The sequence below is a fragment of the Monodelphis domestica genome, chromosome 1 (genome assembly GCF_027887165.1).
Source record: "Monodelphis domestica isolate mMonDom1 chromosome 1, mMonDom1.pri, whole genome shotgun sequence".
Taxonomy (NCBI): Eukaryota; Metazoa; Chordata; class Mammalia; order Didelphimorphia; family Didelphidae; genus Monodelphis; species Monodelphis domestica.
In genome coordinates, this window is record NC_077227.1 from 622,265,977 (window position 1) to 622,283,016 (window position 17,040).

Sequence of the window (17,040 nt, forward strand, 5' to 3'; positions counted from 1 at the left end):
AATATTTATCTTTTTACTTCTCATATATTTGAATTTTGAAAAATTTCCTGGCTTGGTATAACATAGAACAGAAGCATGTTCATACCTAATACTTCATTTCACTTGGCCTAAGCACAATTAATTTATTTTCCTAGTTTGGCAAGATTCACAGAAAATTTCTAAAGCTATAGTATTGAAATGCTAGCCAGTAAAGAATTTAACAAAAGGAAAATATATGCATTAATTCACTCCATCTCATTAGCGTAATAGTTGTCCTTTAAGTCTGTAAATGATTAACATATTATTATTCTTGAATGACTTTGTCTCAGATTTATGCTTTCTTTGATGATCAAAGATAACTTAAAACTGAATAAAACAAGGGATCCTTTAGATATAGTTATATAAGTGAAAAGTGCTATAAGTACATTGCTCCTGTTTATTTCAGAGGAACTTTTAAAAATACTAAAGAAAGCAACTCTACGAACCAGTTTTATGTTTATTTGCATTTAACATGATTATACACATTCATGTGTCTAACAAGATCTGCACTGTTACATTAAAGATACAGTACAATAAACATTCAACATGAGGTACTTCATATTTATATATTTGTCCTTCATAAATAATGCTATAAGCTTGCTAAATTCAAGCACCCTGAAGCACAATTGGCTGCTGTGATCTGAAATTAGCTCAGCTTACGCACCTTAAAAAAATTCAGTGCAATAATTATGTAGAAATTAAACCATTTACTTAAATACTATTTAAGATATAAAGAATGTTACATTAGAATGCTAGCCTAGTTTCCCTCTATCCCCAGAATTAACATTGAAATACAAAGACTGCCAGGTACATTTAAAAATAGCATCTACAGCATGTTCTGTTTGTTGAAGTTGTGTTTATATACCAAAGTTGCCTGGTTTGTTAGAAATAACGGTCTCTAGTTTTATAACCTATAACTACCAAGAATATACTCAGAAAAGCTAAAGCAAGCACATCAGTTTTCATTCCACTTTGTCTAAAATACTGAAGGGATAACAGATTTAAAATAAAGTTTTCCACTTGAAGTAAGATGTTCAACTTTAACTCAAGAATATCTGTCTAATCTCATCATATGGTAGACCAGCACTTTAAAAAAAAAGGAATGGAAGGTAAATTTAAAATGAGAATGAGTTTACTGGAAAACATAAAAAGGGGCATTATTCCATCTGGCTGTCATCAGGTTAATTCTTAAGCCAAGAAGTATATAGCTATGGTCAATGACTCACTAAACTGAACACATTTCAAAATAAGGCCATCATGTCCACCTCAATTCCTTGGTGTAAATCTATTTTCCTAGTTTCCAATACTTTGCTTTAAAAGAATGCATGATGCCTTATCAAGCTCATTTTTTGTACTTGTTTTGTGGCAGCAAAGAGTCAGATTTAACTATATTAAAAATAATTTGCAATAGTTTCAGAGGGAATATTTCCCCTTATTCCATTTTAGGATTTTGGCTTTCTTCCCTATCCACAATCTCCATGATATCGTATTACTGTTAAGTCTCTTAGGAAGCTGTCCTGGGGGTATTTTATAATTATCAATGACAGTCAACTCTTGATTGTATGGATGGAGACAGCAGCATAGAAGATTTTGAAATCTCAGAAAATTCACTGATATCCTCCTGTATTAGATTAGGTGATGAAAGAGTTAGCCCAGTTTTAATATATAGAGGGAAGAAAGTGTCCTAAATAGCACACTAAAGAGGGTGAAGGAAAACTGCCTGGGACCATACTAGGGTGAACAGAAAAATAATTTCTGCCTAGCTGGCAGCAAGGGAAAGAAGTAAATTCCTGAGTGTGCACACACACACACGCACACACACCCCAATACTAACCCCTAGCTTCAAAAAGCCAGTCCAGGACTGTGCTGAGCAAGGGGAAGGAGGCAGCCAGAAGCCGCGCTCTGGGTGGCGGGGGGGAAGCCATCTCAGGATCATACTGGGCAGGAAAGCAACCCAGGAGTGCATGGATAATTCACATGCAAATATTCAGGAAATCAATCTTCTTAAATACTACCAATAATGTAGGTACTAAACCGCCATAAGCCATCTTACAAGGGAAATTATTTTTTGTATGTTGTGCATGGAACATGAGAAAGCTTGATACAATGCTAAAGTTTTGGATATTAAGTAAAATCCAATTTAGTCTCTCCAGACCATATTTTATTTTCTGTATCACTTAAGGGTTAGGCAGAGGGCACTATTCTAGCCATTTAGGAATTTTAAAGAATTATCACTAATGGATATATTATCATATGTTCAAAGCATATATGAGGTAAAACAAATATGTAAAAAACAGTTATACCAACATGGCATTTAATCAGTCTAAACAATTGCTTAGTCCTCTTTTAACAGAGAATATGAAAACAGTATATAGAAAAGAATCTGGACAAACAATTATTTTATAGGAGCTAGAAAGGAGAAAAAAGCTCTAGCTTTTTTTTTTTCTCAAGTTGTGAATTCTAACATGTGCTATCAATTTGGTAACTTTAAGATTCTTCTTCTTTCCAAGAAGTGACACAAGCCTGCAGCCCTTTTCTGTTATGAATGAAAACTATAATTTTAAGATTCTTCCTGAAAGAAATGTATGTGCTTCAAAATTCTGTCTCTCTAGATTAAAGAAAAAAAATTTAAGTTAATTGTTCTCGAAGAGTCCCTTTAAAAAAATCCAGCCTTTCAATTTTTTAATTGACACCTCCAGAGAAATTGTTGCCTTTAGCTTAACATGTACTAGTACAATTAATTCATGTAACAAGTACAAAGCAAAAGCTGCAAAGCAGAGAAAAGGAATAAAAGTCAAAAGTGATTATTACCTACTTGTTATATGTTCACCTGAACTCAAACTTGTAGGTAATAGAACTTCCTTCAAACTAGTCTATTTTTTTTCTTGAGTCTTAAAAATAAAATAAACCTTCACCCTTGTTTTTATACTACATATTTACACCATGATCAAAATAAAAACCAAAGGGAAATTTAAGACAATTATAAGAAATGTCATTAACTTGACAAAACTAATAAAGAAAATATACACAAGTTTTCTTAGTATATAGACGCAACTCTTAAAATAACATAGCCTTAATCAGAATTTGGCTCTTTTGAGCATCTAGTTCATTATGAGTAGAAAGCTGCATTTTAGGCTAAAAAGTAATGAGAACTGCCCATAGCATTATTAATTACAAATTACCTGTACGGATCACCTATCTGCATATAAGCAAAGCATCAACATGTCTGAACCAGATACATACTTAACAGCTCACATTTTCTATTGGAAATAATTTTTTAAGCATAAAATATAAGTTCAGGAATTTGTCCTCCCTGCACACCAGTGCCATTAGTACTGTCTGAAGAGCACTGGAACTGGACAGTCACCTTGCCACACTGAACCTCTGTCATTCCTTCCTGTCCAAAGTAACTCAATTCATTGCCATCCAAAATCACACTGGCTGTGTAAAAGGTGTCTGGCTCAATCTGCACCGGATACTCAAACCACACTGGGAAAGTGTTGCTAGATCCATCTGAGAAATACTTGCTTAAGTTCTGTCCTAGAATGACGCCCTGGCGTTTGAGTTCAATCTTGGCACTGTATTCTGCTGAGCCACAGCTGGAGCCATAGAGGCCAAAGCCAGCAATGAAAACCCTTTTGTCCACAGCAAACTGAATGCTGTCACACCGACCCCGGTATCGCCACTGGTTGCTTCGATAGGCACACGACTGGAAGCGGTGGCAGCGCTGTGGAACGAGGCCCTTACGGGCATTGCTCACAAACTCTAGCTCGGGCTTTTTGGCTGCCGTATACCAAAGAAAGATGTCGTTGGTTTCATTCAGAGTCAAAACTCCAGACTGGGCAGCTCCATTTGCAAAGTCATCAAGGGCCATGGTGGGAATTCGGATCAAGTACAGCGCCTTTCCAAGGACCTTTCGTTTGTTTTCGATGCTCAGTGATAGCTCCTGGCGCTGACACTCAACTTCAGCCCAATTGAGAGCAGCCTCAAAAACAACAATTTCTTTGGCATTTAGAGTCTCCCTGCGGAGTATACTCTCTAATGTTTGGAAATCAATATCACAGAATCCCTCAGACTTAAGCGCTAGCTCAGCTTGGGCATCAATCACCTCCCAGCAACGCTGGGTCAGGTCAGGTTCTTCAAAGAGGCAGCTCTGGGAGAGCAGCACACAAGCATTCTTTGCACTCAGACTGGTCTCCAGGAAATTGACACAGGCACGGGCAAGGTGAGGGACGATGTACTTTTTGGCAGCATAGAGGGTGGCCAGCACTGTGTCAGCAGCCAAGTCAATTTCATCGCAATAGATGTATCTGAAATAAAACACACATGTGTAAATGGGGCTTCAGAAACCACCAGAAAATGCAATATGCAAGTTGTATGACTAGCATTATCAACCACATAGATTTAGCAACATGTATACCTAGGTAGGTTAGTTTATTCTTACTGAAGTAGATGAGTATAGAACCCAAAAAACCCTGGATCAGGTGTTAAATATCTAAGGTTTCTTTCAATCGTTCAGAAAGTAAGGTCATTTTCAGTGATAGATGGCAGGACACAAGCAGAAAAATTAGGAATAAAATGCCAACTGGTAACTCAAAAAAAGTAAAAGAAAAACTCAAATGTTAAAAAAGAAATTCTACAAACATGAATGAAAATGAAGCATAAATATTCTGAGAATTTTCCTAGTGTAAGGAAAACTTCATTTCTACGGAAGGACTACTCAATATTAGCTGGCATAATAGAAATATTTTTTTTATTATTATAGGATAATAAGCACTGATTTTAATGGAAAGAGATCTCTTTATAACATGAATATATATTATAAATGAGGAGAGTTTATTAAACAGGAGACTTTACAAAACGGAAATGAGCCATTCAGTATTAACTAAAATTTGAGAAAATGATAATTAGATAAAAAGATGAAATAAACAGTTTGCCTTGAAGAGATGCTTGCAATGGGCCTGTCAGATCCTTTGAATCAACCTCTATCAAAGAATTAGTCTAATACAATTCAGAGACCAAACAAACATTATGAATATATGGTTGCTACAATATTCGAAAGATAGTAATTTTGTGTTTATTGAACACATTAGTTTTCTTCAGAATCCTCTCATTTAAAAAAAAAAGGCTTATATACAACATATTTTATGATGGATGAAGAGAAAAGTTCTTAGAATTATTTTAGGGAGAAATCTGTGACTACAAAATCATGAGAAATTTCTTAATTACTACATTAGGATTTTCTAAGTGGCTATCACACATCAGATAAAATAATACCATTTTGGAAATGGTAGAGAGATAAAAATGAACAATATCTGTGTTTGGTAGAATGAGTACTCTACTAGGCATGTTGCATCCGGTATACTAGTTAGTTTGGAGATGTCCAGTTTTGGAGAAGATACTGATAAGGGTGACTGGAAAAAAAAAAGGGAAAGGTGCACAGAAGAGAGAATTTTAACATTATGAGAATCATAATGTCATGTAGACATAATGACAGTATGAGAATCAGCGGAAGAAAGTTGGTTTAGATTGCTGTATTCCAAGGATGGACAAGATGTTATATTCCAAATATTATACAGGAAAAAATGTGAAAAATGGCCTTACACTGGTACTGCTTACCCAAGAGGATAAAACAGGAGCAATTAATGGAAACTCCTGAGACAGATTTAGGAACACATGGAAAAACTTTAAATATTACAAAATAGAAATTCATTCAACATAGTAGAATGAATTACTTTAGGAGGTAGAGGGCTTTCCCTTAATGGAAAATGCCCAGTCAAAGCTGAATGGCCATTTGTTGAATATATCTTATTGCACATGGGATTTTTGATCAAATACAGAATTATCCAGATGATCTCTGAGATTTCTTCCAACTGACATCCTATAATTCTGCATATGTAATATATATTTGCCCTACTTACCTTGAATAAATAGGGTTTATGAGGAAAAAAATAAATTATGTATATATATATATAGTATTTTGTATGCAAAGGTGAACATTAACTATATTTTATCAGAGATTTTTGGTGTGTGTGTGTGTGTGTGTGTGTGTGTGTGTGTGTGTGTGTGAGAGAGAGAGAGAGAGAGAGAGAGAGAGAGAAAGAGAGAGAAAATGTTTCACTATAAATGAGTATATTTTGCACATTTAACCAAAAGTGAAAGGAAACAAATTCTTCCCATTTAGGAGGCATATGTATGTACACATCCTAAATTTAAAACAAAACAAAACAAAACAAAACAACTCTTAGATTTTTCCAAAAAGCTCTGATTTTTATACAGAAAACCATTTGGGTAGTTCCAGGACCAGTGAATGATGAAAAAAGGGTTTTATTCAACCAAAACTGGCACTTATCCAAAGATATCAATTTGGATGAAGTTTCCTTAAGTTGCTAAGAATCTAAAATAATTACATGAGTACATTTATGTAAATATATTCTTTCCAACCTTAAAAGTGAGTAGTATATTATTTACAAACTTTATGTTTTTAATTATGATAATTAGAAAAAGTGAAGGAAAGCAAATTTAAATTTTGCACATATTTTTATGATACTGTGAAGCTTTTGTGGCCATTTCTAGAAACAAGCACCTTCAAAAGCTTAGGATCATAGTTTCAGGATTGCAGAATCACAGATTTAGACCTGGAAGGTACATGAGAGGCATAATGGAAATCTACCATCAAGTCCAACGCCATTATTTTATAAGTCTCAAAACCGAAGGACATGGGAAGTAACTTGTCCAAGATATTAAAGTAGTAAGCAGCAGAGGTAAGATTTGAATCCAGGTCCTCTGAGTTCAGAACCAGAGTAACCTAAAGAACACTTTAGAAATAATATATCAGACTTAGAACCTATTATGAGACCCTTATATTTAATATAACAGACCATTCAACAAATTATCTCCAAAAACTGTTGACTACTATGCTTACTTAATTATCTTCCCCTTTTGAGGGAATTGTTTTTCTCACTTTCAAAACAAAATAACATAATAAATAATAGACATTACATTTTTCAGTCTCTCTCTTTTAGTCTGCCTATAGTTCTTAAGTCATTCAGAAATTCATATGGATAGAAAGCTACACTGATAAATCAAGATACTCAAGTAAACTGGCTTTAATTATTAGGGGATAATTTAGCTACCTGCTTTGGGAACCTCTTAGCTGAAAGCAGTGGATTTCTGGAAGTTTCTTTGGTTTTACTATTATCATTCAATCTTATGAAAATTATAACTCAAGAAGAAGTTAGATCCACCCTCAATGAGATAGTACAAAGAAACAGGGATGGTAGTTAAGTGAAGTTATATAACCAAAAACATAATCCTGATCATTTATTACCAGAGATCGAGTCTTTAGACTAACTTGTCCAATAAACTTAACATTTGCTGTACATGACAAACAGAAAACTGACCATTAAGGTACTGATGGTTCAATATCAAGTGAAGGCAGCTAGGTGGTACAATGTATAGAGCACTGAACCTGGAGTGAGGATGACTTACTTAAGTGCAAATCCAGTTTCTTACCATTTTAGTTATGTGACCCAGGGCAAGTCACTTACATTGTTTGCCTCAGTTTCTTCAACTGTGAAAAGGGGATAATAATAGCACCTACCTTGTAAGGTTGTTGTGAGGATCAAATGAGGTATATGTAAAACAAATTTATGGAACATGATAGGCACTTATATAGATGCCTATTCTTTCCCCTCTTTCCCTTACAATAGAAAAATGAGGAAATGCTGATATCCTCATAAGGTATAACTCAGTACCTACTAATACCTTTTTGGAGGCACCACCAAGTCTCCCAATATAATAACAGCCATGATATGTTATTGACTACAAAGTTAGAGAATAGCAATTATCTTCTTGTCTCCATTTCCCTTGACTTTAACAGAATGCTTATCAACTCTACTAGTATAGCATAGTTTACAATTTGATGGAAAACTGAATATGCTTATTAAAAAAACTATAAACAAACTGCCTTAAATGTTAACATACATATAAGAAACTTAATCTGAATCACACATGGCTACTAGGACTTTTTAAATAAAAGACAAAACTTGTGATTTTATATACAATTTTGAGTTACATAAGCCATATTCAAAATATTTCCTTTGTCTTCAGTTTTCCACAGTATATTCCCTAACTGCTAAAGATATATACTGATTCAAATGCATTACTTAACTCTGCAGTTAAGTTATAATGCTGAATTAATGACATACTATTATTTTCTTCAGTAATAAAAGCCAATGTCAAACATAAGAGACTGGAACTTCACTGCAGAAAAAATCTGAAGGTGAAATTCCTCCCCCCCCCCCACAAGCCATCTACAGAAACTATAAAGGGAATAAAAAAATGGTTGATTTATTAATTTTGAAATTATATATTCACCTATGTGTCTAATATCACTATACACTAATGTTAAAGTTAAATTCAGTAGCACTGATCAACTTCCAAAATTTAGCAGGATTTCAAGCCACAGATGAAATGAAGAACTATATACTTTTAAGTACAAGTTTTAAGAAATCAAAAATACTTTTTCAGTAGATAGCATATAAAATATAACATTAATTTCTGGCCATTCATGGAATTATTATAGAATGTTGTAGGTTAGTTGTACAATAAATCAGAGAATAGTTGTCCACATGTATGCTCATATATATAATTTTGATTCTGATGAACTGACATCCCTATAGCAGTTTTTTATCTTTAGCTGTTTACTATATCATGGCATGCTAAAGGTTAAGAAAATATATTTGACAAGTATTATTTAGAATGACTAATGGATTAAAGGGCAGTAATTGAGAACTATAGCATTATATTATATAGCATTAGTATCATGCTGCATAGGCTGATTATTTAACTATTTAATGTTCACATAATTCTGGAGATACTAGTGCTCATTACAAAGCAAATGACTTTAATAAACAAGGGGGAAAAAGCTTTGTTTCTATACCATAATTTCCACATTTTGAAAATACATGATCTTTTTTGGAACCTCAGAGTGAGGAAAACCTGGGTTCAACTCTTGCCTCTGACATATATTAAATATGTAACTACTGGCAAGTCATTAAGCCCAAGACTAATACAGATAAGCTATTAATATTCATTGGTGGAGGGAATTACTATACCAGGAGTTTTCTATATTGCTGAAAGAATAGGATGGAATAAAATCAACAATAATATAAAATGAATTTTCAGTTTATTTCAAAAGGTAGTTCAAGATCTAGATCTTGGGAGGATATGATCAGACTATAATTCTTAGGAAACAATGACATTTCTTATACTTTCTCCTAAGGAAGTGAGTTTAAAATTCAAGCATAGCTTTAAAAATAATCATGTATTATCTATGGGCACTAGTCTTTCAGAATCATGTGAGAATAAGGTAGTTAAAAGCAGTCAGCATATGAAAGATGGCAACGATGATAAATAAAGTTGTAGCTTTCAGTTACTGCTTTAAATTCATTAAATATCTTAATGCCCGTTTTAAAAACTTTTTGTACTATCTTTAAAAAATAATTTAATTTTAGAGTCTTCAAAAATCACCCTTTTGAAACCTTTCATTTTTACAGCTGGAGACACAAAGGCCCAGATAGAGTGATATACTCAAAATTATATATTAATTAATAAAACATCCAGGACCAGATCCAAGACCCAGATCTTTCTCACTTCCAGTTTAGTATTCCTTCCATTAAAGAAAAAAAATCATAAATTAATGCTTACATTAGTCAGATCTATTCCTTCATGGATACTGAGTTAAAAATCAAATCAATGCCATATGTCCAAAATCCATAGGACAAAATTTTCAATTAAATAGTTTGTATTGTACCATATGCTTTTAAATGTAATTGTGTGCAGTCCTTTGGAATTGTTAAATGCAAATGTCAAAAAAACAAATTCTTATTTTATTTATGCTTCTGTTAATGTTAAAATCTAACTCACATTTTAAGAGTGTCACTAGAAGAGTAATCATACAGCATGAACAATTCTTTTCCAACACATAAATGATGCTTACTTCAGCATAGCGAGAAAAGCAGCAGGTTCGACATCTGGTATACGGATTTCATCTTTGTCCTCAGCAAGTTCTCCATAAAACATTGCATGGAATACAGAGCTCCCAACAGCTAAAACATACTGTGGAGAAAGGGAAATCTTATTTCATGCTTTAAATTGAAAGTACTTTTAACAAAAAAGCTACCCAGGAGAGATACTATGAACAATCAGTTTTAAAGGCTACATAGCACCACCAATACCAGTTCATCTGAAAAAGCAAAAGCATTAAAATCTTACAGTCGTAACCTAATTCCTACATGTAAAAATAGTCTGTAAGTTACTAGTTGCCCAAATGTTTTAAAATGACTGCTGAACTGGCACACACTGGCACACACACACACACACACACACACACACACACACACACACACACACACACACACACACACAAAATCTTATCTAACAAACCAACTCTCAAAGAGGTAAACACACAGTACTTTGCCAGCCTATCATAGCAACTTCCAGTCATAACAGATTTTATCATGACTGGAACTTCAAGAGTGTGTTTATATCTGCGAGGGTTAAAGAAATGGATAAATGAGGGCAAATAAAAATGTATAAGAATCCAAACTACCTCCTAGAAATAGTTCCCTCTCTGATATGCTACTTCCCAGTCCTCTAATAAATAAGCCTAAAACACAACCAACCATGCAGTGCCTGTCAAAGGCAATCTGTTCATCTTAAGTTCCAGTCTAATAGTTAAAAGTTTCCTCTTTGTTATTCCCAAGTCTAAACTGATAATGCAGCTGTTGCTTACTTTGTGTCCTGGCAACCGCTGTGTCCCACCTGGTGGCCCAACCACAAAATGAACATCTGCCATCAAATCATTGTTGAACATCACCGCATTTCTACAAACAGAGGCAGTTCATTAATTCACAGCATCCAGCATTTTTTACACACCCAGTCCACACTCCCACTGGCCAGATATTGAAAAACCAAGTAATATTTCAGTTACTTCAAGGTAAAAACCAATCAACAAAGATTCTAAAATATATAACCATGCTTGTAATCACTAAAAATGTTTGTGAACTTAAGTAAAAAACTCATCCAAGCTTTTTATAAAGAGTTCCCATTATCTAAGAATTTAACTATGCATGTCTCATGGGCACAACTACACAAGTTAAATATTACAGCTTGCAAAAACATTTTTATCTTAGAGGAAAACAGCTGTACTATTTGGAAAAGATATGAGACACTTTTCCATTACCAACAAAGCTTCTAAGTAAGATAGGAAATACATATTTGAGTTAAAAACAAGTTGCAGGATGTGTAAAAGTGAAAACTTCAAATGAATATAAACTTCTAAAGTAAATAGAACAGTCTGTGTACTTACCTTTCTCTGATTGTGGGATAAAGCCCCTGCCAATTAGGGGCTGGGATAGTATTATTGTTATTGAGATTCTGCTGGTGGTACTGCTGGACAGTGGTTGTACTGGAGTTGGCTGGCTTCTTACGGGGAAAAATATCAGCAGCCATCTTCTTCTTTTTTTTGGTCTTCAAAGTAATGATTTCATAGCAAACTGGTGGCAACTTGCTGCTGTTGTTGGTATTTGCCTTCTTGGAGCTTTTCTTGGACCTGTTCTTGACAGTCTCTGGAAGCATCAAAAAAAAGGTGAGACATTTCATGTTCTTTCCCTTGTCATCTACCATGAGGACAATATATCTGTCTGTGTAGCCAGATAGCCTACATAAGTAAGATCGTTAAGAAAAACCGAATGGATGCCAAGAATTTAAAAGAAACCAACAAAGCTGATATTTTGCTTCTCTTCCAGTCAGGCAAGGTGACCTTTTCACTATGCTGAATAAGAAACTGGCTTTAAGTTTGATCCAGTACTTGATTTGTTAAATATATCTCCATTATGATTCTTGTTTCTTTTATTTGCTTCTAAGAGCCTTTTTCAGTTTCCCAGATCACCTGAAAATGCTACACTGTGCAAAGACGATATACATAGAGCTGTAGCACTTGTTTTCTGAATTAGGTTAGCAAGATGTGCTTGCTGTAGCAGTGCGAGTCTGTTCAGCTGGCTGAAGTTGTGTGTTGAATGGATCAGACGAGAGTAGGTATTACAGCCCTGCAGATGGAGTCAGACAGCCAGTGCTTTAAGCCAATAGCTGAAGTCACCGAAAATGATTGGACCAAGAAACACAGTGACACCTATTGTAATGTGCATAGCTCCTATATTAAAGGAGCAGCAGTTCCTTTTTCCTGCTCACTGTGAATTCAAAAAAGAAACTACATACAGAGCATATTTAAAATGCAAGAAGTGAGTTTATGTCTATATAGTGTGGTTTTTTTCCTCCCTCTATAGGCAGACAATTTTTTTTTTCAGGGAAAAACAAATAGCACCAATTAACAAAGGACATTTTCTCCTGTTTATTTCTACCAGAATAATCTTCCAGGCAGCATTTAATTCTGATTAGTTCAACAGAATTCTCAAGTCTAAAAGCTAAAAAAATTAATAACAAAACCATATTAAACACATTTATTGCAAGAACATGTTTTAATAGTCTCTTTTGATGCAAGTTATATTACAGTACAAAACGAGATGAAATCATACATTTAGTTTTAACTTACTGTGTTTCTAGCTACAATAATGATTGTTGATAGGCATCTCAAATCTCAACACATTTAATTAGATATACTTATAGAGACCTGGAGAATACCTCCAAAAAAAACAACAACAACAACAAACAAAACCTTTTAAATGTGCCAATAAGATTCATGAAACAGATTACATTGGAGTTAAAAAAAAAACAACACAAAACTTCTAGATGTGGAATGGAAATAAGGTATTCATATGAAGCAGTTTACACTGGTGTTTAAAAGCTGTAATTCATTGAAAATACACAAGTTGGCATTATTTCCTGGGTCAGAAATATGAAATTTAACAGAGCTGATAGTCTCATTTAGCTTTGTCATAAGTTTAAAGCAAATTAACCAGAAGCTTTTAATATCAAACTGATATTAAGCCCATTTAAAACATTAAGTATTCTGCTGATTTTTTTTTAATGACACAAGCAGGTTTTTCCTGCTTTGAGTCACAGAAATAGGAGTTACTGACATATAAGTTCAACATTTATGTCTGGCCACAGTAAGAAAAAAAAAGAGTACTACAGTCAAAGCACCTGTTCTATATTCTTAACATGCTAATTTATAAAGAAGAGCTGATGAGTAGGGTAATTTAATCTTATCCTCATATTTATTTTGATTGCTTCCTTACTGGCTTATTCAAAGCATAAGCCATTTTCTATCTCCAAGTATCTCATTGTCATACTTCTCTACTCCCCTGTTCTTTATTATACCATACTTATAAATAACCTAATAGAGATCATACAAAAAAGAGACTTCTTACACTATAAATTCTTTTAATTTCCCTCTTTCACACTAAAACTTATCCATATCTTTATTCATCCTCTTCATTTTCCTTCTTTTTCCTATTCCTTCACAAAACCAGTCATCTATTTGTACCCTGATTCTGTATCTTGCCATCTCTTTCAAAACCTCAATCAATAACCATTCTCTTTCATCTTCACAATATTTCCTATGACTTGCCTAAATAATTCTGAAGTCCCTTCTACATACATGCACAAACACACTGACATACAGACACAGACACACACACACATCCCTTCCCTTTCTGATTCTGGAATCTATTCCTGTATCTGTATCTCTCCTCTTTTTACTGTCAGGTTTCCAAAAACAGCAATTTTAATCCAATGTCATGTCTTCCTTCCATTTCCTCAATATTCACTTGCTTACTCCTGCAATTCTTTAGAAACCACTACTTCATAAAACCCCTAACTTTAAGATATCTAGTGATTTCAATTATCTAATCTGATTAGGACTCATATTCACAATCTCTACCATGTTGATGGTTTCTTTTCTTTTGGTTTCCATGATATTTTTTCCCTGGTTCTCCTTCTACTTATCTGACCATTCCTTAATCATTTTTGCTAGTTCATTTCCTTTTTCCCAATACTTTGTCCACAATCTTCAAAAACCCATTAGGGGTTCATCAGGTAAATTCAATTAAAATTAAGAATTTAAAAATGCTAGTGTCTCTTCTGCCTCTAAATGTGACAAGGTTAACCCATACTCTTTGATTAACCTGATCCCTCTGGGTACTAAACAATGAATTTCTTCAGCTTTAGGCTGGTGAAACCTTAAGTTTTGTCTCTTGCCAGCTGTTTTTCAGGCATCTTGCTGAGTTTGTGGTTTTAATCTTATTCCTATTTCTGATACTGCTTTCAATTTCTTCTTCCTTTCAGCTACGTGGTCTGTTCATCTAATTCCAGGTTTGGTGTCTGAACCATGTTGCCTACTTTCATATAAGCAGGAACATTCTTATGATCCATCCATCCTCACTGCCACTCCTCTATAGACCGTAGCTCTGACTCTACCAAGAAGCCAGGTTTTATGGACCAAATATAATCTCTAAATGTATGTTTTCAATCATTTTCTCTCTGTATTCTTTTTCCTTGATTATATCATCTATTTCCATGGTTTCAATAATTCGTTTTATCTAGATGACTATCACATTAATACATATAACCTTGTCCCACATTTTTAGCTACTTATTGGACATTGATTAGATGTGCCATTACCATGGCCAAAATCTGAATTCATTATTTTCTTTCTAAAATCTGACTTTCTCTTCAAGTTCTCTATTTCTGTTGTTGGCATCATGTTCCCAATTACTTGTTTCAAATTTTAGGGCTGTTGTTGACTCAACCTTTTGTTGACTCTGTCTCCATAAATGTTTCTCAAATCGGTCTTTTATGCTTATTATATATACTACCCTATTTTAGGCCATTATTACTTCTCACTTGATCTATTGTAATAACCATACAGATATTCCTATTGCTAGTAGTCTCTTTTCCAATTTATCTTTCCCAAAGCTGACAAAATATTACTTATCCACTTGAACACTATGATTAGGTATAGAATAAAATATTAATTCCTTACCTTGAGATTTAAAGCCCTCTACATTCTGCTTCCAACCTTACTATACCTGTGCAGCCTTATTTTACTCAACCCTTGTCATGTACTCTACATTCCAACTAAAGCTAAATTTGACCTGCTCACTCATATCCCTGTGTAGTCACTCAGGTAACTTCCTATATGACTAGGATGCATTCTCTTCCTCATTTGTATCTTACGAAATCCAGAAAGTCCAGGTAAGGTAATATCTACTCTCTCTCAAACTAGAATATGATGCCCCTCCTCATATTTTTTTAAGAGTATGTGGTTTAGACTTCTCTTTTGCCCACATCACAATGTACCTCATACCATACTTACTTGTTGTATGTCTTATCCCTACATGTGAATCATCTTTGTGACTCTAGTACCTAGAACTATGCATCAAACCCCTATGGACTTAAATGTCAAGCTGAATTGAAATTTTCCTAGATGCTAGAGTGTCCTATTTTCACCACCATCACTGCCAGAGTAGCTTTCAGAGCTACTATAAAAAAATATTAATATTAGAAAGGTTTCCTGTCTTTTTTGGCCCACTGACTCATGGATAAAACCACGACCTTTGACAAGAACTTGTATACTACTATTTGAAAGAGACTGAATCCTGCAGTTTATTTATTGGATTAAGACAAGCATTCAAGGTAGCCATATAAATGTGACCATAGGCAAAGTTTCAGATGAAGCATTCAATAAAAACCCACACAAATATCAAAGAGCTTAAAGCAACTCCTCTAAAAAGATATATCAGCACCAGTATCTAAGAAATTTTGAGGAGTAAAAAAAAAATATGTGAACCCTTCACTAAAGCTGGCATAAAAAAACATACAGAGAAAGGCTTCTTACACATGATAGCTTCATATTGCAAATTATTTGAATTAAATTAGACCAATTCAAATAATACAAAATACATCTAAAAAAACAGAAGGAAGCAAAAAATTAAAAAAAGGTCTTTAAGGTATCCAAATACTAGTATATTATGTTCACATTAGAAATCCTCAGGCCTTTCCTCGCTCATTTCTTACAAGCTCAAAGATTTCATTTAGACAGCATCTCAGAAGTCAAATCAGCCATTTTACAAGTGAGGGTATAGAGGCCCAGAAAAGTTAAATGACTTGCCCAATGAAACTCATGGGGGGCCAGGAGGCGGGGGGGGGGGGGAGTGTTAAATGGCAAAGGTATAAGCTGAATGTAGCTCTTCAGTTTCCAAGTCCAGATCTCTTTTCCAGTGCACCAATTTTAACAAGGTTATTTTGTTTGCCAGCCCATACTAGACTAGAAGAAACATGGTATGGTGGAAAAATAAAACCAGTTTTGTTGTTAACTCAATGAATTCATTGTTTGCTTTTTTGCCACTTACTTGCTGTGTCAAATCCCTTAAACTTCTTGAGCCTTTCTTCATTTGTACAAGGGTAATTAATGGCTATTGTGAATTTTAAAACTATTCCACCCTAATCAGACCATTCTTTAGAAGATCTGATTTAGCTATTTCCTATTCAATAACAATGGAGATACTTGGAATAACAGAATTGGATCTTGGAAACTCCACATTCTCCACCCTACTAGTTTAACAAGATTTTGAAAGGTCTGCATCAAACTCAAGATTTAACTATTTGAGGAGATGACCTTCAACAGACATGTGCAAAAAAAAGGACAGACCTCTGGGCTGTCCTAAGTCAAGCTAAGTCCTCATTGGTACAGATGAGACACAGAAAAGTGATGTAAAAAAGTCCATATAAGGCATGCCAGTGTCTGCCTCTTTCTCTCTTGACTCTGGATGGCAGCATGCTAAGCATTTTGACACCTTGGAGCATTGGATGGTGAGTTTTGCCCTGGAGCTAATTTCAGGTTCCCACATCTTAGCTAAGCCTCTTTGGAGGTCAGGCTGATTCTTTTCTCCTTCACACTCAAAACCTTACTTTCTAGATCTCCAATCTTCCTGCCCGGTACTAGCCCCTTCCTTCCTAGTCCTTCTTAAAATCTTCTCTACTATTTCAATTAAATCA

The 17,040-nt window shown here is 34.4% G+C and overlaps 1 protein-coding gene across 3 annotated transcripts in view; it reads right to left on the reverse strand.

Annotated features, from left to right (window-relative positions):
- Positions 1–457: 457 nt before the first annotated feature.
- BTBD3 (BTB domain containing 3) overlaps positions 458–17,040 on the reverse strand; it is a 55,461-nt gene continuing 38,878 nt past the window's right edge. For 2 of the 3 annotated variants that reach the window (XM_007476684.3, XM_007476683.2), the window contains 4 exons: positions 11,393–11,651; positions 10,817–10,907; positions 10,022–10,140; positions 458–4,328 (listed from right to left, as the gene is read on the reverse strand). In XM_007476684.3, coding sequence (XP_007476746.1) covers positions 3,296–4,328; positions 10,022–10,140; positions 10,817–10,907; positions 11,393–11,535 — 1,386 coding nt within the window. In that variant the 5' untranslated portion in view covers positions 11,536–11,651 and the 3' untranslated portion in view covers positions 458–3,295. Of the gene's footprint in view, positions 4,329–10,021; positions 10,141–10,816; positions 10,908–11,392; positions 15,945–17,040 lie in introns of those variants that run through there. The other variant, XM_001374357.4, reaches the window with a different exon arrangement.